This window comes from Diceros bicornis, chromosome 15, assembly GCF_020826845.1.
Source record: "Diceros bicornis minor isolate mBicDic1 chromosome 15, mDicBic1.mat.cur, whole genome shotgun sequence".
In the NCBI taxonomy this organism is placed as follows: domain Eukaryota; kingdom Metazoa; phylum Chordata; class Mammalia; order Perissodactyla; family Rhinocerotidae; genus Diceros; species Diceros bicornis.
This window is the reverse complement of record NC_080754.1, coordinates 6,207,589-6,228,566: the sequence shown is the minus strand read 5'-3', so window position 1 is coordinate 6,228,566 and position 20,978 is coordinate 6,207,589. Positions and strand designations below refer to the sequence as shown.

General features: G+C 39.1%; 1 protein-coding gene across 2 annotated transcripts in view; it reads right to left on the bottom strand.

Moving 5' to 3' along the window:
- Positions 1-20,978, bottom strand: part of CEP97 (centrosomal protein 97) — a 43,858-nt gene that overhangs the window by 8,936 nt on the left and 13,944 nt on the right. Inside the window, exons 2-10 of one of the 2 annotated variants that reach the window (XM_058555714.1) lie at positions 20,662-20,836; positions 18,714-18,856; positions 17,590-17,748; positions 16,510-16,611; positions 15,107-15,220; positions 14,393-14,559; positions 4,218-4,382; positions 2,844-2,977; positions 1,174-1,948 (exon numbers count right to left, since the gene is read on the bottom strand). In XM_058555714.1, the coding sequence (XP_058411697.1) occupies positions 1,174-1,948; positions 2,844-2,977; positions 4,218-4,382; positions 14,393-14,559; positions 15,107-15,220; positions 16,510-16,611; positions 17,590-17,748; positions 18,714-18,856; positions 20,662-20,704 (1,802 nt within the window). In that variant the 5' untranslated portion in view covers positions 20,705-20,836. The remainder of the gene's footprint in view (positions 1-1,173; positions 1,949-2,843; positions 2,978-4,217; positions 4,383-14,392; positions 14,560-15,106; positions 15,221-16,509; positions 16,612-17,589; positions 17,749-18,713; positions 18,857-20,661; positions 20,837-20,978) is intronic. The other variant, XM_058555715.1, reaches the window with a different exon arrangement.

The window sequence follows — 20,978 nt, the reverse complement described above, 5'->3', positions numbered from 1 at the left end:
TTATGCTAACAATGTGCTTTCTGGTGAGTACCTGTTTTGTTCACCTGGGGGCCTGGGCCACACTGCATCAGTCTGACCTCAGGTGGGGGCTGAGGTCTGAGTAGTTAAGGTCAGTCATACGGGCACTCAATGCCTACGTGACTGACTCCCAATAAAAACCCTGGACGTCAGGCTCGAGTGAGCTTCCCTGGTTGGCAGTACTTCACAGGTGCTGTCACACATTGTTGCCAGGAGAATCGAGCCCTGTGTGTACAACTCCACTGGGAGAGGACACCTAGAAGCTTGTCCTTGGTCTCTCCTGGACTCTGCCCTATGCACCTTTTTCCTTTGCCAATTTTAATCTGTATCCTTTCACTGTAAAAAACCATAATCATGAACGCATAGCTTTCCTGAGTTCTGTGAGTCCTTTTAGCAAATCGTCAAACCTGAAGATAGTCTTGGGGGCCATCAACACAGTCACCAATAACCTCCAGCTGCTAAATCTAACATATAGTTCTCTGTCCTTCCTACGGCACCTCTCTTCTCTCCTCAAAAACTCCCCTTTGGAGCTGGGACACACACCCTCCTAGTTTTCTCTCCACTCGGCCATCCCTTCTCAGTCTCTTTTACTGCCTCTTCCTCTTCCACCTGATAATATTATAAAATTGCTGGTTGCAATACTAATACTCAAAATAAATTTACAAAATCCTAACTTTCCCGGGTTGACAGCAAAACATGTGAGCCACGGAATTAAGGAAAATTCTGACCATTGCCCCAGAATTTTAGCCCCTTTTACATCCTTGCTATTTTATTTCTTATGTCACTTACTGGGTTCTCTGTAAACTTTCTCATCTTCTCATTTTTATACGTATTCAGTTTTTCTACATTTTCTGTACCTTTCTATGTTTAGATTTACAGATGTCTACAAGGCATGCATTCGTTCAACATTTATTGCTATACTGCATCTATGCACCAATTGCTGTGCTGGAGATGGAGATGCATGACAATCTCTGCTGTCCAGATGCTTTCAGTATCTCGTAGGAGACAAGTCAAGCAAGAGTGGCAACGTGGTGTGACTAATGTTCTGACCACAACAGCAATGATGCAATGTTCTGAATCAACTCTAAGACTCTGACACTCCCAGACCACCAAACCAACAAACAAACCATCAAACCAAACAGGACTTCGACCCACCTCCTTATTTCATCAGTTAGGCAGACAATGTGCTCCTGCATTCTGCGCAGCCGGATTTCATAACGCACATCTTTAGCTTGAGGGTTGTAGTTCCTGGCATAAAAGCCCCGCCAACAGGCCTGAAGCTTGGTGGCTGCTTCATTCAGTTTCTGAAGGGCAACTTTATCTTGTCCCAAAGCAGCAGATCTATGGGTTAAAACCCTGCAGGGAAGTTTCTCTGAGGCTGTTTGAGACGTGGTTTCTTCACTGTCTGGCTGCACACGAAGGACATTGTGTCCAACTGACTCAGGAAAAGCTGTAAGACTGTGGGCGTCATCCTTCAAGACGGCACTGGTGACTGTTGGCTCAGGACACAGCAATAACCCATCTTTCTCATTTACCTCTGTACTGATCACACTTCTCATCATTTGAACAGAATCCTCATTTGCAGCCCAAAAACCCTTTTCCTCTTCCTTGTCAAAGTCCTGGTTTTCCAGCCCTTTCACAGATTCATCTGTAACACCATCATCTTCTAGGCCCAAGTTAATGCCTTGTAGCCTCAGCTCAACTGTAGGTGAAACCGGAGAGAGTCCTGATGCAACTGGCATAAAAGTGGACTCTGAAGAGAGAAGACTACAGTTTAACTTGTCCTCATCTGTCTGTATGTCTTCCAGGTGCAAGTCATTTCGAGAATATCTTGTAGTGTGTACAGAGGCTGGAAAGTTATTCTTAACAGCATACACCTGATCATCATTACTGCTTATCCCAACCCAAGAATTGACTTGGATGACAGGTTCTAGAAGAATCAACAGAGTATCATTTAAGCCACTAAATATTTAAACAGGTATTTTTTTAGTTGTATCCTTTTAATGAAATCTAATTCCTGAAATATAGTAAAATGTAATAACATGCCTTTAGTGATATCCTCCAATATGCCTAAAACATCAAACCAAATATTTTTAAGAAAATGAATTCCAGGGGGCCAGCCCAGTGGCACAGTGGTTAAGTATGCGCGCTCCGCTTCGGCGGCCCAGGGTTCACAGGTTCGGATCCTGGGCACAGACTGATGCACCGCTTGTCAAGCCATGCTGTGGCAGTGTCCCATATAAAGTAGAGGAAGATGGGCACGGATGTTAGCCCAGGGTCAATCTTCCTCAGCAAAAGGAGGAGGATTGGCATCGAATGTTGGCTCAGGGCTGATCTTCCTCACAAAAAAAAAAAAAAGAAAAAAGAAAATGAACTCCAGGGGCTGGCCCCACGGCGTAGTGGTTAAGTTCGGCGTGGTGGCGACCCACATACAAAATAGAAGATTGGCACGGAAGCTAGCCCAGGGCCACTCTTCCTCAGCAAAAGGAGGAGGACTGGCAACAGATGTTGGTTAACAGATGTTAGTTCAGGGCTAATCTTCCGCACCAAAAAAAAAAAAAAAAAAAAAAAAAAAAGAAAGAGAGAAAAATCAAAGTATGAGGTCAATATAAAAGTTATCAGTCCACTGAATGTTTTTAAAAATGAGAAATATAATAGTTACATATGTATTTCTGTGTATATACATATATATAAAATATAAGATCCAAATGTTCATTTAAGTTAACAAACAAAAAATTATGAAAATGTGTACTTTTTTCTGTGTTGTGGTACCCAACAGATGAAATGACTTGGAGCAAAAGGATCAGAGGTCATGAATTTCGTACCGCTCTCCTGGACTGCCTGGCAATCCTGAACAGGGCTTGAATGCTCAGGTACAAGGGGTGCCCTTGTTTCAACAGGAGCAAGAGGAGACAACTCTTCATTTTGGCTTTGGTTCATCAACTGCCTCTGGTGAAACCTAAAAATCAATAACATTTCATGTGATTTAACACAAAACAAAAAAAGTAAGCCTTTCTGCTTCCTAGGTAACACTGTCAAAAAGGTAGAAGTTTACAAGTTTTCAAAGCAGAGACCTTTAATCACAACCAAATTACAAAGTGTCATTTGAACACACAAAAAAGAAAAGGTTAAGAAACTTATTTTTAAATCACAGACACCCCTCATATACATTCAAAGGCAGAATTACCGATAAAAGAAGTGACTATTAAATGCTTCTAGTTATACTTCTTACTGTTAGTACTTAAAAACTCATATGAGTTTTTGTGTATATGTGTTTATTTTATTTTTATTTATTTTTTTTATAATTTTATTTATTTATTTTTTTCCCCCAAAGCCCCAGTAGATAGTTGTATGTCACAGCTGCACATCCCTCTAATTGCTATATGTGGGACACGGCCTCAGCATGGCCAGAGAAGCGGTACGTCGGTGTTTGCCTGGGATCCGAACCCGGGCCGCCAGCAGCGGAGTGCGCACACTTAACCGCTAAGCCACGGGGCCGGCCCTATATGTGTTTATTTTAAAGTAAGCAATATACAAAGCCATTAAAAAAGATATTGTTGAGTGTTATATATTTTAGGGCGACTTTTATTTTTACAAAATGAACCTCCTGACTGATGAATTTTGCAAATTTTTATGGCAAAATGATATTTTTTTGTTTTCAGAGTGAGGTACTTTAATTGGAAAACTTCTCAGCAACTCAATGAGGTTTTACTGAATAGACATGGACATAGCTTTTCTAATGTCATTCTTTCATTATTTTAATTCCATGATTACAAAGATTTGATGTATATGCTATGCTACTATGTATCCCCAAGGGCTAGAAAAGTGCCTTCCTGGTACACAGAAGGTGCCTAATGAATACTAGTTGAATGAGTGAATAAATACATTTCTTGTACTATAAAAATAAACTCATATGAAAAATCTACATTAAAAGGACAAATACATTTTCTTAAAAATCCCATCCTCTCATACTGCTTGGCTCTCCCCACTCAAGAAATGATCAGCAATGCAGTTGTTGTGGAGCAAACTGCACTGCACTGCATGATTCGGTTCCCCTACAGGACTGCTGCAGTGACAGGGGCCCAAGTGCCCACAAATGTGGGCCACAGCACCTGCCTCAGTCCTTCTAACCCCACAGGAGAGACTCAGAGGTATTTTCATTTGTGAATTCATCAGCTGCTACAAATTAATGGGCTTACCTCTGCTTGCTCAGAATCTTCTCTAGTTTGGCATCCTCTGCAGTCTGAAGACCCAGTGTAGAAGTGAGAGGACAGACTGTAGCCAGATACTGGACAAGCTGGATATGCTGACCAGGCCGATATGCTCTCCCCTTGCCTTGACTATAGAGCCATTCGGCTTTCAAACTGGAATTGGGGGACATAAAGAAGAGGAGAGGACACCGGGGTAGACAAGATACATTTTTAAGCAACACTGGGCTTCTGTCTTAATTTACCTTTATAGCATCATTGCATGCTTTTCATAAATAAAATTAAAATTCAAAAGTACTTATCCTTCTGAGTCACCCCTCTTATGCTTATAATGTTTTAAACCTTTTTTCTTGCTTAGGGGCACTTCCACAGAGTTGCACTATGGTTCCAAATATTTTAAAATTATTTTCAAAGAAGCAATGAGTATTCCCTCCATTCACTGTCAAACTAAAGTACCTAAATACATAAATTGCATATAAATACATTAGTTCATAACGACAGTTAAAAAAAAAGCTAACTGATCACAGCTGGAGGATGCTAGTGAACCACCAACTCACTATTTTTAAAAACTGGTAAGTAAGCAGCAAGGCACCAGCAACCTCAGAGGCACAAGCAGCACAAGGAGGGAACTGACAATGCCTCTAGCAAAGGCAGTGAGGGTAGAAAGTGCAGGCTCTCAAATACAACCAGAAGCAGCTCAGAACCAAAGTAACCAAAGCCATACCCAAATAAGAAAGGTGGTAACTACCACAAATGTGCCAGCAAAGGATCAATTCATCAAACACTATGAAGAACTACAGTAACATGGCAGAACAGAAAAAGAAAGACAACTCTCCAGAAACCACACTTGAAGTCACAGGAGATTACAATCTGACTGACAGAGAATTCAAAACAGCTGTCATAAAGAAACTCAACGAGTTACAAGTAAACTCAGAAACAGTTCAATGAGCTCAGGAATAAAATCAATGAACAGAAAGAATATTTCACCAAAGAGACTGAAACTCTAAAAAAAAATCAAACAGAAATTCTGGAGAGGAAGAACACAACTAATGAGATGAAAAATAATGCAGAAAGCATTAAAAATAGAACACACCACATGGAGGAGAGAATTCATGAGCTCAAAGATAGAAACCTAGAAATAATTCAAGTGGAGGAAGAAAGGGAACTAAGATGTTTTTTAAAATGAAGAAATTCTTTGAGAAATATCTGACTCAATTAGGAAAAGTAACATAAGGATAATAGGTATCCCAGAAGGAGAAGAGAGGGAGAAATGAACAGAGAGCTTATTCAAAGAAATAATGGCTGAGAACTTCCCAAACCTGGGGAAGGAACTGGACATGCAAGTACATGAAGCTAAAAGAACTCCTGATAACCTCAATGCAAAAAGACCATCTCATATAATATTAAAACTGTCAAAAGGCAATACAAAGAAAAAATATTAAGGGTAGCAAGAGAGAAGAAAATAACCTACAAAGGAAACCTTATCCAGCTTTCAGCAGATTTCTCAGCAGAAACCTTATGGGCTAAAGGAGAGTGGAATGATATATTCAAAATACTGAAAGACAAAAACTATTAGACAAGAATACTCTATCTAGTGAAATTAACTTTCAGATATGACAGACAAATAAAAGCTTTCCCAGACAAACAAAAGCTCAGGGAGTTCATCGCCACTAGACCTGCATTATAAAAAGTGTTGAAAGGAGCCCTCCTACCTGAAACAGAAAGACAAAAGTTTACAAAGCTTTGAGCAGGGTGATAAACAGACAGACAGAATCAGAAAATTACAGCTCTACATCAGAATAGGTTAGTAAACAATTATAACATAAAGGATAAAGGGAAATAAAGCATCAAAAATAACTATAACCACTTCAATTTCGTTACAAACTCACAACTCAAAAAAGAATAATGTGTGAAAACAAAAACATAGAAGGGGAAGAGGAAAAGGATGGAACCTGCTTAGGCTAACGGAGAGAAGAGGCTATCAGAGAAAGAATTATCTCATCTATGAGATCTTTTATACAAACCTAATGGTAACCACAAAACAAAAAATTAGAGCAGAGTCACAAATCATAAATAAAGAGGAAACTCAGAAAAATATCACAGAAAACCACCAAACTGAAACGGCAGACAGAAATACAAGGAAAAAGAAACAATGGAAATTTGGAACAACAGAAAACAAAAGATAAGATGGCAGTATTAAGCCCTCATATATCAATAATCAGCATAAATGTAAATGGATTGAATTCACCAATCAAAAGACATAGAGTGGCTGGATGGATTAAAAACAAGACCCAACAGTATGCTGTCTCCAGGAAATACATCTCAGCTCTAAAGACAAAAACAGGCTCAGAGTGAAGGGATGGAAGATGATACTCCAAGCAAATAGCAAGCAAAAGAAAGCGGGTGTAGCCATACTTATATCAGACAAAACAGACCAAGACAAAAAAGATAAAAAGATACAAAGATGGGCATTATATAATGATAAAAGAGATATTCCACCAAGATGATATCAAGTCTTATTAATATATATGCACCTAACACAGGAGCACGAAAGTATATAAAGCAATTACTAACAGACCTAAAAAGAGAAACTGACAGCAACACAATAATAGTAGGAGACCTTAATACCCCACTTACATCAACGGATAGATCATCAAGATAGAAAGTCAACAAGGAAACAGTGGCCTTAAATGAAACACTAGACCAGATGGACTTACTAGATATATATAGAACATTCCATCCAAAAACAGCAGAATACACATTCATCTCAAGTGCACATGGAACATTCTCAAAGACAGACCATATGTTGGGAAATAAAGCAAGCCTCAATAAATTTAAGAAGATTGAAATCATAGCAAGCATCTTTTCTGACCACAATGCTATGAAACTAGAAAGCAACCACAAGAAAAAAGCTAGAAAAGTCAAAAATATGTGGAGACTAAACAACATACTACTGAACAACTCTTGAATCAATGAAGAAATCAAAAGAGAAACCAAAAAATACCTGGAGATAAATGAGAATAAAAACACAACATACCAAAACTTACAAGATGTAGCAAAAAGCAGTACTAAGAGGGAAGTTTATAGCAATACAGGCATACTTCACCAAACAAGAAAAATCTCAAATAAATAATCTTACACTATACCTAAAAAAACTAGAAAAAGAAGAACAAACAAAACCCAAAATCAGTAGCAAAAAGAAAATAATAAAAATCACAGAGATAAACAAAATAGAGACTGAAAAACAACAGAAAGATCAGTGAAACTAACAGCTGGTTGTTTGAGAAGACAAAGAGAACTGATAAACCTTTAGCCAGACTCGCTAAGAAAAAGAGACAGAAGACTCAAATAAATAAAGTCAGAAATGAAAGAGGAGAAATTATAACAGACACCACAGAAATACAAAGGATTATAAGAGAATACTATAAAAAGCTATACGCCAACAAATTGGATAACCTAGAAGAAATGGATAAATTTTTAGAATTATACAACCTCCCAAAACTGAATCAAGAAGAAATAGAGAATCTGAATAGACCAATCACAAGTAAAGAGATTGAAACAGTAATCAAAAACCTCCCAAAAAAAACAGACATCCAGGACCAGATGGCTTCTCTGGAGAATTCTACCAAACATTCAAAGAAGATGTTAATACCTATCTTTCTCAAACTCTTCTGAAAAACTGAAGAGGATGGGATGCTTCCTAACTCATTTTACAAGGCCAATATTACCCTGATGCCAAAACCAGACACGGACAACACAAAAAACGAAAATTACAGGCCAATATTGCTGATGAACATAGATGCAAAAATCCTCAACAAAATATTAGCAAATCAAATACAACAATACATTAAAAGGATCATACACCATGATCAATTGGAATTTATTCCAGGGGTGCAGGGATGGTTCAACATCCACAAATCAATCAATGTGATACACCACATTAACAACATGAAGAATAAAAAAATGCAGAGAAAGCATTTGACAAGATCCAACATACATTTATGATAAAAACTCTAAACAAAATGGGTATAGAAGGAAAGTACCTCAACATAATAAAGGCCATATATGACAAACCCACAGCCAACAACATACTCAACAGTGGAAAACTGAAAGCTATTCCTCTGAGAACAGGAAATGAAAAAAGGATGTGCACTCTCACAACTCCTATTCAACATAGGACTGGAAGTTTTAGCCAGAGCAATTAGGCAAGAAAAAGAAATAAAAGGTAGCCAAATTGGAAAGGAAGAAGTAAAACTGTCACTATTTGTGGTTGACATGATTCTACATATAGAAAACCCTAAAGAATTCACCAAAAAACTATCAGAAATAATCAGTGAATACAGTAAAGTTGCAGGGTACAAAATCAACATACAAAAATCAGTTGCATTTCTTTTTTTTTTTTTTTTTTTGGTGAGGGAGACTGGCCAGGAGATAACATCCATTGCCAATCTTCCTCTTTTTGCTGAGGAAGATTGACCCTGAGCTAACATCCGTGCCCATCTTCCTCCATTTTGTATATGGGACGCCGCCACAGCATGGCCCAATGAGCAGCGTGCAGGTCCACGCCCAGGATCCAAACCTGCAAACCCCAGGCTGCCGAAGTGGAGTGCGTGAACCCAACCACTACACTACTGGGCCGGGCCCCAGTTGCATTTCTATACACTAATAATGAGCTAGCAGAAAGGGAAATCAAGAATACAATCCCACTTACAACTGCAACAAGAAGAATAAAATACCTAGGAATAAACTTAACCAGGGAGGTGAAAGACCTATACACTGAAAACTGTAAGACATTATTGGAAGAAATTGAAGAAGACATAAAGAAATGGAAATATAGTCCATGCTCATGGATTGGAAGAGTAAACATAGTTAAAATGTCCATATTACCTAAAGCAGTCTACAGATTCAATGCAATCCCAATTAGAATCCCAATGACATTCTTCACGGAAATAAAACAAAGAATCCTAAAATTTATATAGAACAACTAAAGACCCTGAATAGCCAAAGCAATCACGAGAAAAAAGAACAAAGTTGGAGGTTTCACACTCCCTGAATTCAAAATATACTATAAAGCTATAGTAATCAAAATAGCATGGTACTCGCAGAAAAACAGACACACAGATCAATGGAACAGAACTGAGAACCCAGAAATAAAACCACACATTTGGACAGCTAATCTTTGACAAAGGAGCCAAGAACATACAATGGAGAAAAGAAAGTCTCTTCAATAAATGGTGTTGGGAAAACTGGACAGCCATGTGCAAAAGAATGAAAGTTGAACATTATCTTACACCATACACAAAAATTAACTCAAAATGGATTAAAGTATTAAATGTAAGACCTGAAACCATAAAACTCCTAGAAGAAAATATAGGCAGTACACTCTTTGACATCGGTCTTAGCAGGATCTTTTCGAATACCATGTCTACTCAGGCAAGGGAAACAACAGAAAAAAATAAACAAATGGGACTACATCAAGACTAAAAAGATTCTGCACAGCAAAGAAAACCACAAACAAATAAAAAGACAACCCACCAACTGGGAGAAAATATTGCATATCATATATCCGACAAGGGGTTAATTTCCAAAATATATAAAGAACTCACACAACTCAACAACAAAAACATGAACAACCCGATCAAAAAACAGGCAGAGGATATGAACAGACATTTTTCCAAAGAAGATATACAGATGGCCAACAGGCACAGGAAAAGATGTTCAACATCACTAATTATTAGGGAAGTGCAAATCAAAACTACAATGAGATTTCACCTCACACCCGTCAGAATGGCCATAATTAACAAGACAAGAAATAACAAGTGCTGGAGAGAATATGGACAAAAGGGAACTCTCATACACTGCTAGTAGGAATGCAAACTGGTGCAGCCACTATGGAAAACAGTATGGAGATTTCTCAAAAAATTAAAAATAGAAATACCATATGATCCAGCTATACCACTTCTGGGTTATTTCTCCACAGAACATGAAATCAATAACTCAAAAAGATTTATGCACCCGTATGTTCATCGTAGCATTCTTCACAATAGCCAAGACTTGGAAGCAACCCAAGTGCCCATAAACAGATGAATGGATAAAGATGTGGTATACATATACAATGCAATACTACTCAGCCATAAAAAAGACAAAATTGTGCCATTTGCGACAACATGGATGGACCTTGAGGGTATTATGCTAAACGAAATAAGACAGAGAAAACACCGCATGATTTCACTCATATGTGGAAGATAAACAAACACATAGATAGGAGAACAGATTGGTGGGAAGGGGGTGGTGGCGGGGGAAGGGGTAAAGGGGCACATATGTATGGTAACAGATGAAAATTAGACTATTGGTGGTGAACACCATACAGTCTATACAGAAACTGAAATATAATAATGTACACTGAAATTCATGCAATGTTATAAGGCAATATGACCTTAATAAAATAATTTTTAAAAAACTGGAAAATAAAGCATGAGAATTAAATATTATTCTGTCTTTCCTATACAAATTATAGCAATGAGAAACCAAATAGTTACTTCACAGACATATTCCAGCTAATAAAAAAATGAATGATAGAATTAAAATTTCACCATTTTACAACTCTCAATGAATTAATGGATTTAGGCATTGATCACTAATAGCTACTAATAACACAAGGGACAACCAGACACTGTGTGCCTTTCAATAGAACCCACAAAGTAGTCCTTCCCCGACAAAAAAGCCTGAATCTGACCAAACCTCCACATCCAGCTCCCAATTTACAGGAAATACAGAAGAGAGAGTAGCATGTCAAAGGACACAGGGACGTAATCAGTAAAATAAGCTCAGCAGGAAACTTTACTGGACAAATAATCTGACAACTTCAACAACAACCAAGAAAAGAGAAAGGAAAGCAAAGAAAATAAGAGAGGAGGAACCAGTAGGTTAAGAGAGATTTAAGTGTCATCTTGGATATTCAGCCAAGTCAGGCCTTCAGGCAACTCCGCCCCCTGTGAGATCTCGCTCACTACAAGCGAGCGCAGGGGACCTGAGTGAGAACCACCCGCCAGCACAGCCAACCACAGAGCACGTGATATTAATAACCTGATGTTTCAGAACAATGACAAAGAGAGCGAGACATCAACCAATCACAATGTGGATCCTGTTTGGATCCTGTTTCCCAAGAAACCATTAAAAGACTGCATTTATGAGGACTATTGGAAATGTAAGCACTGAATTAATATCTGATGCTATTAAGGAATTATTGTTAAATTTTTTGGGATGTGATAATAGTACTGTAGTTATTTCTTTAACAGCCCTTATCTTTCAGAATTATATACTGAAATATTCACAGATGAAATTATGTGTAATCTGACGTTTGCTTCAAAATAACATAGGAGACGGGGGAGTGGGTGAAGGTATAGATGAGCAAGGTTGGCCAGCCATGTGTTGAAAAGGCTGAGTTGGATGATGGATTCATGGGAGGTCATTACACTACTCAGTGTATTTTTGTGTATATGTTTGAATTTTTTTTTAATTAACATGCCATTGCCTCAACTTTACCATTCTTAAATCTGCCCCTCAAGTTGAAGTTGAGGTTGGATCATTTTGGTATACTTTGCTTCTCTGTTTTTACGCCATTAACTCAGAATTGCAAATAGTTTAAAAATCCCTTCCAAACCACAACCACCTTCTTGGACCTTCACATTAAGGTATCCACATCAGTCTAAAATTGCCAAGCCACTCAAGGTGTATTACAGATTGAAAAGAAACTGGTCCTTCTGACAACTGGTTAAGTTATGCAAGAAGGCTCGGGCTTGACTGTTCTGCAGTTTAAGTGTGAGGAAAACCACAAACTGGAGCATCAACTACTATAAGATCTCTTTTTCTGCCTTTGCTTCACACTCCTCAACAGACGGACCATTACACAAGTTTATTAATCCATAAAATATTCTCCTAGGTAAAAAATCTCCCTGCCAATTAAAACACCATGGCGAATTTAAAGAAAAACAAAATTAAAATTCATTCAGCTCTAACATATTAATTCAAATCATGGGAATATAATTCTTCTCTTGAAATGAACGAACAGTTTACATAATATAAGAAATGACTTTTTTTTTTTTTTTTTGGTGAGGAAGATTCACCCTGAGCTAATATCCATTGCCAATCTTTCTCTTTTTTTCTCTTTTTTTGAGGAAGACTAGCCCTGAGCTAACATCTGTGCCAATCTTCCTCTACTTTGTATGTGGGATGTAGCTACAGCACGGCTGATGAATGGAGTCTGCGCCCAGGATCTGAACCCACGAACCTGGGCCGCTGAAGCAGAGTGCATGGAACTTTAACCACTCGGCCACAGGGCCGGCCCAGAGTAACGACTATTAAGAGAGCCTTTAAAACAATCTGCTCTTTCTCCAAAAAAAACATTGAATGAAGTATTGAATGAAATGGTGTTTGATATTTGCTTTTAAAATACTCCAAAAAAATAAAAGTAAAGGATAGAGGAGACAAGATTGGCAAAATGTTGATAATTACTGAAGCCACATGGTGGATATTCAGGTGTTCATTAGGTTATTCTCTCCACTTCTCTATATATTTTAAATGTCCTTTCAAAAAAGAAACATCTCCAAAGTTCTGCTCCTTGACTAAGTCCTGATCCCTAACTAAGCAACAGAGGTACAGCTTGGTACTAGGTCCTGTAAATAGTAACACCGAGATGGAAAGAAATTCAGAAAGAACTCCAAGTCCTGAGGTGCTGCATGCAGGAGGGTGCAGGCCTTTCCCAGGTGTGCTTCTTGCTGAGACAGCTCAGCCACAGCACCACAAGGGTGGGGCCTGCTCAAGTTCCTCTTTTCAGTGACACACAGGAAGGCTACCTGAAGTCATCGAAGAACGTGTGATACTTCTCATAATGGAGAAAAATTCTAACCTAGGTGTTCTTAGCAAATAACAGGCTGGGTAGATACAAGAACTGGAAATTCCTTTCTGTCCTTCAGGGTGATTCCTAAGGTCGACCAGGAAAATGTTTTGAACTCTGCTTAGGCTCCCCATCGATTTTCAATGCAACAGCCCTCCCTTAGAATAATTCCTCCCTCCTGAACAGAATACTTTCCAGAGTTGTTTTAAAACGCACGAGCACTGTTTACAGACTGCAGAGTCGTCTCCGACATTGACGGCAGCAGCATTTTTCTCTCTAGTGTGGCATCAACAACCATCAAGGTACCCTAGTTTGAATATAACTTTATTTACCCATTCTTCTAGGGACCAACATTTGGGTTGTTTTCCAAATGCCCCACATGTTTAGAGCTATTATGAATAAGGCTGCTATGAACATGCTTGTACATTTTTTTTTGGTAGACATAAGCACCTGTTTCTGTAGGGTATACACCAGAAGTCAAATTGCTGGGTCGTCAGGTATTTGTACATTTAACTTCAGTAAATACTGCTAGTTTTTCAACGTGGTTACACCATTTACACTCCTAGAACAGCGTACGAGAGTTCCAATTGCCCCACATACTCACCAACACTTAGGATTGTCCATCCTTTTAGCTACTCTGGTGGGAACTGGTTGATTTGAAGACTCCTTAATGACCAGGACAAAAATGTTTCTGAATTCTCAAAAAAGTCAATATAGTGGTTATCTCTAGTGGTGAGTGACATTATGATGAGAGTGCGGCAAAGGAGATCTCTGGAGTGCAGGTAATGTTCTATTCTTATCCTCAGTGGTGATTATATGGGTATTTTTAAATATTATTTTTTAACTATATCTGAGTTATGTGATACTTTGCAATTTTCTAACTGTAGGGAGCAAAAGAATCTGTCTGCGAAAGGGTTGCTATTGTGCTACCCTCCCACCTCCTCCTTCCTCTCACCCTTCTTCAGTGGAGGGCAACCCATGCTCACAACTGATTCACCAAAGAACTTTCAGAAATCAAACTGTCGTATGTTGGGCACTAAGTTAAATTCACTAGCCCCAACCTCTGGGGCTGATGCTTATTTCTTATCCCTTTTCAGAAAGGCTAGAAAATCCTAAATGACCAGCACATAGTCTGCTATATGATTACACTAATGATCTTAATTTCTAAATGCACATTTTAAGAAATATTCAGTATATTAATCTGTAGTGAGCTAGAGATGGTCTTTTCAGTAACTTCCATGGTAAATGTGATGGTAAAGAACATGTTCACCTTTCCTTCTGGGAAATCACGTATCCGTCTAGCACTCTGAGGTTCAAGCACCAGCTGACAATGTACGGCCGATAGTCAAACCCCGGAATGGAAGGTGTTGCCATCACACAAGGATTGTTCATGATCGACAACTGTTCCAATTCAGTTAAGGATGCCAAAAAAGAGATCTGGAACAAAGGATATCTTTGTTGAGTGAAATGGACTATTCAGTGTCAAGCACAGGGCTTCCGCTGATTACACATCTTTGGCAGTTTGAGAATGTAAAAATTTCCCTCTTGTTCTAAAAAGTGACAAGTAACACTCTTATATTATCCACTGACTTCCAAAGCTCCAACAATATGGCCATTTGTCCTTGCTGCACAAAGTCCCTTAGAAAGTACCAGCACTGTTTTCTGCTATTTTGAAAACGTAATAGCAGCCAGATAAATGTGCAGTGTGCCTTATTAACCTCTTTAATGTAGATGTCCCTCTACCACCAATCACTTCCAAATGGAATGATAATTGCAGCATTAAAATGAAATTAAGCCTTAATGAACCACTGACATTAAGAAAAAGTGGAAAGAAAAATAATGACCACCTAGAGCCAAGTGTTTCATCTTAATGGCTGTTTCTCCAAGATGCCCACAATCTAAAAGTGAGCGCTCACAACTTTCTCCTGCATGCCTTCTGGGCTTCGCAGTTTTCTGAACCCCATAGAATATCCTCAAATTTTACCTCATTTAAGTCCCGAATTTCATTTTCTGCCAAAGAAAGTATAGCAAGACTTCTGGGTAGATAAGCAGGTGCCATTCTAAGAGAGGTGATGATGTTTCCATGTAAAAGCAGAGTCTTGAAAGTAAAAACAGGATGAATTACAAATGAAGATTACAAATAAATTGGTCTATTTTGACAAAACCAAAAGGATGTGTATGAAAATAAAGGGATCTATTTTCTTATCTTCCTATCACACACAAATCAAAGACTGTTAATGCTAGAAGGGTCCTAGGGGCTCTTCTGGTCCAACTCTCCCTTTACACGTCCACATTCTAAGCTTGAGAAAGTTTAAAGACTTGTCCCAGAACACATGCTCGGTATAGTAACTAGCATTTTGTGAGACTTACGTTATTAAAATGACCAATTTCCAACATACTTGTTCATTTCTTTTTAAAACATCAAAATAGAGGGTGAGAAAAGTGAAAGAAAACATTCATTAAAACAACCATGTATAAAGCAAATTTTCCAAAAGAGAGAGAGAGAACCCACAACTCATAATTTGCAACTGTACTCTCTTGGAAACGAAAAGCTTGAGGAAGGTAGAATGTGCTACTTGCAGATGAAGCTGACTCAAATTAAGTCAGCAACAATGAAGAATAAACCAAAGATTCGACACTCAGGATTCTAAGATAATCATGCCTCCATTCCAGAAAAAAAAATGTTCAATCATCTTTAGTTCATTTGAATTCTCTTCGGATCTGGCTACACCAAAGTGTTTAGAATAATTGTTGCTAAAAATTTCTGCTAAAGATGTGTGAAAAGTTGAGCTAATAATACTGCTTCTAAGGCTTAATGAGTTCGTCTGATACTAACAATATCCAATGAAGCAAAAATTTGGAAAAAGCCTACATATGTTTTTTGAAGCTGTGATTCTAACTGTTACTTATTTGGTTGCATGACACGTTCCCCTCTATAAAAAGTACTACATGCTACAGGTTTATTTTCTAAATTAAAGTGAAGTTAATTTTGAGAATTTAGTAATACCTATTACTAAAAAACAGCAATCCTGAGTGTCAAGAAAACAGACTCAAGTTCAGGAATGACTACTCTCAACCTCACCAACATGTTATGTTCATATAACTAAAGCTGCTGGCACTGGCTGGCTGGGCGTGAAGGGAATTTCATCACGTTCGGAGAATGGTAAATAAGAATTAACCTAAACTACAATGACCAGTGTTAGTTAAAATAAATCAGTTACAGAAACTAACAACAAAATGTTCCATACTTAATTTGTGATGGTCTAACAGAATTTTTATCATAATGAACACAATCTGTTCTTCATATACAGCAGCCCAATCAGATCACTCTCTCTTGGTATTTTAGTACAAAATTTCAGAAATGACATAGTCAGGAAACAGGCTTACCTTCAATGATACCAATTTAGACAGATCACCTATCTGGGGTATGTTATTGTCTGATAAATCGAGGTGCTGTAGGGCTGTGCAGCTATTGATCTGTTCCATGGCCTACCACAAGAAAAGCATCACATTAGTTCCTGCACACAAACTCAAAAAGTGAACGTCTTCCCTCGTTCCTTGTAGCTGAGTCTCCTGCTTCCTCTGCTTATTACTGGAAGCAGAGGAGCAGGGCTTAGTAAGAGAACGAGGAGGCAGTGCTAACAGAATTTGGTAAATTGTTATGTAGCACGCTTCCATCTTCATTATCCCAATAAGAGTAGAGGATCATATCATCTCAGATATTTATAGCTTGAAGAAACCTTAGTGACAACACATGACAGTTGGTATAGCATAGAGTTTACAAGTTAAGAGTGGAGCCAAACTGCCTGGATTAGAATTCCGGCTCTGCAACTTCCTAGCTGTGTGACCTTAGGCAAGTTACCTAACTTCTCTGTACTTTGGTTTCCTCATCTATATAACGGGCATAATGACTATACCTACCTCATAAGCAGTCACAAGACTGAATGAGTTAATACAGTTAAGGTGCTTAGAATAGTACCTAGCTAAACTAACTGCTCAATCGAGTCCCTTCATCTAGCATATCAAAAAATAAGACACCAAGATATTTATTAACTTACCCCAAATTACAGAGCTACTACGTGGTAGAAGCAGGACTAGAATCCAGATCCCCTGACTTTTAAAACAGTATAGTCTACACTGTACCATTAAACATTTACCTAAAGCTGAATTCAGCATGAGACAGTCTCCCTCCTAACATTTCATTCTACTGTTTGATCTACTTTTCTAAGTATAATATAGATTCTTTGTTCACATGTAAAAGAATACCATACTGCATTATGTGTTTCAAAACGAGATTTTTTCTCAGTATATGTTAACTGAAATTATCCCTGGGGAGTGGGAGTGAGTACTTTCACTTTTTATTCTACTTATTTCTATACTGCTTCAATTTCTTTTTTACAGAGAATACTTTTGTAAGTTAAAAAAAGAAAACTAATTACTTACAAAAAAAAAAAAAAAACAATTCACCTTGAGATTATTTCCTGCCAAATTCAGCCATTCCAAATGTACCAGCTCCTTTAGCCCTTCCACAGAGCCAATGCTGTTATGTGGCAGGTTTAACACTCGGAGCTGGGTCAGCTTGGCCACTCCCATCATCCGCACCAGCCGGTTATTAGCCACTGACAACTGTGGGGAAGAAACGTATCATTATTCTTAGGAATAAAATATACATACTACTTTCACAGTAGGGTGATTAAAAAGACTTGTTTATATCGCCAAACGTTCCCAAATATACAAACCCAATTTGCACTTTTCACATATATTGTCTAAATATTCTACAGTGTAACTATTAGTTTGCTGTTGTTCCTAAGCAACAGAAAATACAGATAAAGCTAAGCAATCAGACCTCCTCCAACTTCTAAAGAGAAAACATTTTTAACTCAGCAACTACTTGAGAATGTGTGTGTGAGGAAGATCAGCCCTAAGCTAACATTCATGTTAATCCTCTTTTTTTTTTGCTGAGAAAGATTGGCTCTGAGCTAACATCTATTGCCAAACCTCCTCCTTTTTTTTTTCCCCCCAAAGCCCCAGTAGATAGTTGTATGTCATAGTTACACATCCTTCTAGTTGTTGTATGTGGGACGCGGCCTCAGCATGGCCGGACAAGCGGTGCGTTGGTGCGCGCCCGAGATCCGAACCCAGGCCGCCAGTAGCAGAGCGTGTGCACTTAACCGCTAAGCCACAGGGCCGGGCCTACTTGAGAATGTAAACTCCACAAGAATAGGGTCCTTACATTGTCTCAGTCAAAATCTAGAACAGCGCCAGACACATAAGAGGGGCCCAGTAAACATTTGTTAAATAAATGAATGAAGTCTTTACTCCCATCCTGAGGTAAAAGGTTATCTTAACAACACAATATTTTGCCAACATAAAATGTTTTCTTTTTTAACAAATGCTTCTTTTTCTAGTATACTCTAAATGTAGCATATACGTGTACATCTTCAGGAGAAACCGTCATATAAAAATTTAAGGCAACATTTACTGCTTTCTAGGCCCGCAGAGTTACTTTTTTGTTAGGTTATTTTATTGTTTTATTTTGTATAATAATAATCTTTTCCTGTATAACTATTTCCCTAGATGGCAATACCTACCTGTATTAATTGTCTGCATTTCTCAAGATTTTCCAATTTAATAATCTGATTTTTATCCAGAATCAAAGTATGAATATCAGCTTCACAGGGTAAGTTCGGACTTAATTTCTGTAGCCCCTGCCCTGACCAATTGACCACTGATCCTTGAAAAGAGGAAAATCGTTAGAAAACACAAATATAACAGTTGAGCATAGGGATGGAATTATACTCATAAAATCTCTATACATTTAGAGTTATAAAACACCAAAGCATAATAAATATCAAGATTTTAAAACTAAAGCAATCAAGTTATAAACAACCACAGACTGAAATTATTCACTTTCCTTCAGAAATATCAAATTACACCTAGATTTGTGATATTCTACGATGTGATTTGTGATTTCTATGATGTGATACTTTGGAATTCTTCACATTTAAATATGAACTATTAGTTACATGTTTGCTGCCTAAATAATGATAGCATTTTTAAATGGAACTAATCTTTTGATAGAGATCAACTTGCCTACAACCCAACTACCAGTACATCCTAAAATGCCCAACTATTTTGAAAATAAAAGTATATAGTTCAGTTAATTTAACTACAAAATGGGAATAATATACCTAATTCATTAAATTGATGTGGGGATGAAAAAAGACATATAAATAACACTCAATAAAGTAATAAAGTAAAAGTTTAAATCCTGGCTCCAGCAGTTAACCATTGTGGTATCTTGGGCAAGTTATTGGTCTCTTTTGGGCTCGCCTTTCTACTCTGTAAAATGGAGATGATGATAATACCTGCCTTATTATGTTGTTCTACAGAGAAAATGAGATAATGTAAAAAAAAAGCACTCAGAATATCGTCTGGCTCATGTAAACAGTGCTCTGTAAGTGTAAACTGCTATTACTGTCAGTAAATTACCTTGGTGGGCTGGGGGTGTGGAGTTTAAGAGAAGCCCATTCAGAGGGGGGCGGGGCCAGTGAAACTGCCAATTTCAAATTTATACCCAGATTAAGATTACTTTGGGAAATAATTATGCGAGATTGCTCTCCAAAACGGTTTCAACGTTTTTCCATTGTCTAATGGCTTCCAGTATTTGGGGGTGATGGGATTCTCTGAGAATTTGGTGAAAGATGTGTAGGGTCCCAGAAAAATGCACAGCCTTTGCACACAATTCTAAAGGGTCGGCAGACCTCGTAGAACCATCGATACCTCGCCTCCCAAGAAGTTACAGCCCCCAGATAACGAGCCCCTAACTTAAGCCGTGGGGACAGGCCTCGACCCTCGGCTCTGCCCTCGACCCAAACGGCCGCGCCGAGCCTCGGAGCTGTAACCCCAACAAAGGAGAGCGGCTCATGCCCGGCGGCTCCAGCCACAGAAGCACCACAACCCGCGCTCCGCTGGGCGCGACCAGACCCGACCCCAGGACCCCGCCTGCAGAACGAAGGGTGGAGAACTGCGGGCTCCGGGTCACCCCCCGATTTTATCAGGGTCACCAAACGCTTCCAAGAACGGGTTCAACGTCAGTCTAGGGAGCTGTGTTTGAGGATTCCTGAAAGTTCTAGGAACCGAAGGGACAGGGGGACGCGTAAAGCGAGAAAGGGAGATCTTTCAATTTTCACTTGGGCACCCAGAACTCAAACTAAACATCCAAGAGAGGTCACGGCAGCCCGAAACCCACCGCCCAGGCAGCCTCAGGAGTGCGGGAACCGGGATGCCCAGCCGCGCGAAGGCCCCTGGGGACTGTAGTCCCCCGGTCGGCCCTCGCCGCGACGCTGGAGAGCTAGGCAGCGCCGGGGGACTACAACTCCCAGAGGGAAGCGCGCCACCGCGCCACCCATAGCTTCGCATCAAAAGAACTGGTCCAGAACTGCACCCCTAAACCCAGGCTTCTCCTCTCCACCAAGCAACTATTTAATTCAGTTCCACGTAGTAAACCTTGGGACTCACAGGTGGGGATCGCCTTACCGTCTCCAGGAGGCAAAGCTGCGTCGACGCGCGCCACCGCCATACTTCCCGCTTGCTAATAATACCAAGCAACCGTCCTCCAGTGGCTCTGTGAAGCTTGTAGGCGGAAGGAGGGAACGCAAACTACAGCTCCCAGGATGCACCGCGCCCAGCTGGCCCAATCGGCTGCCTATGCCTAATGACGTAAACCTCGGTTAGAATCTGAGCCGCAGTGAGTTAGGAACCCTGGTCAACTCCCTTGTTTGACAGATGAGCAAACAAACCATTGTTAGAGGATCATTTCACTCCATTTTCTAGGTGTTTGTGAAATTTGACAC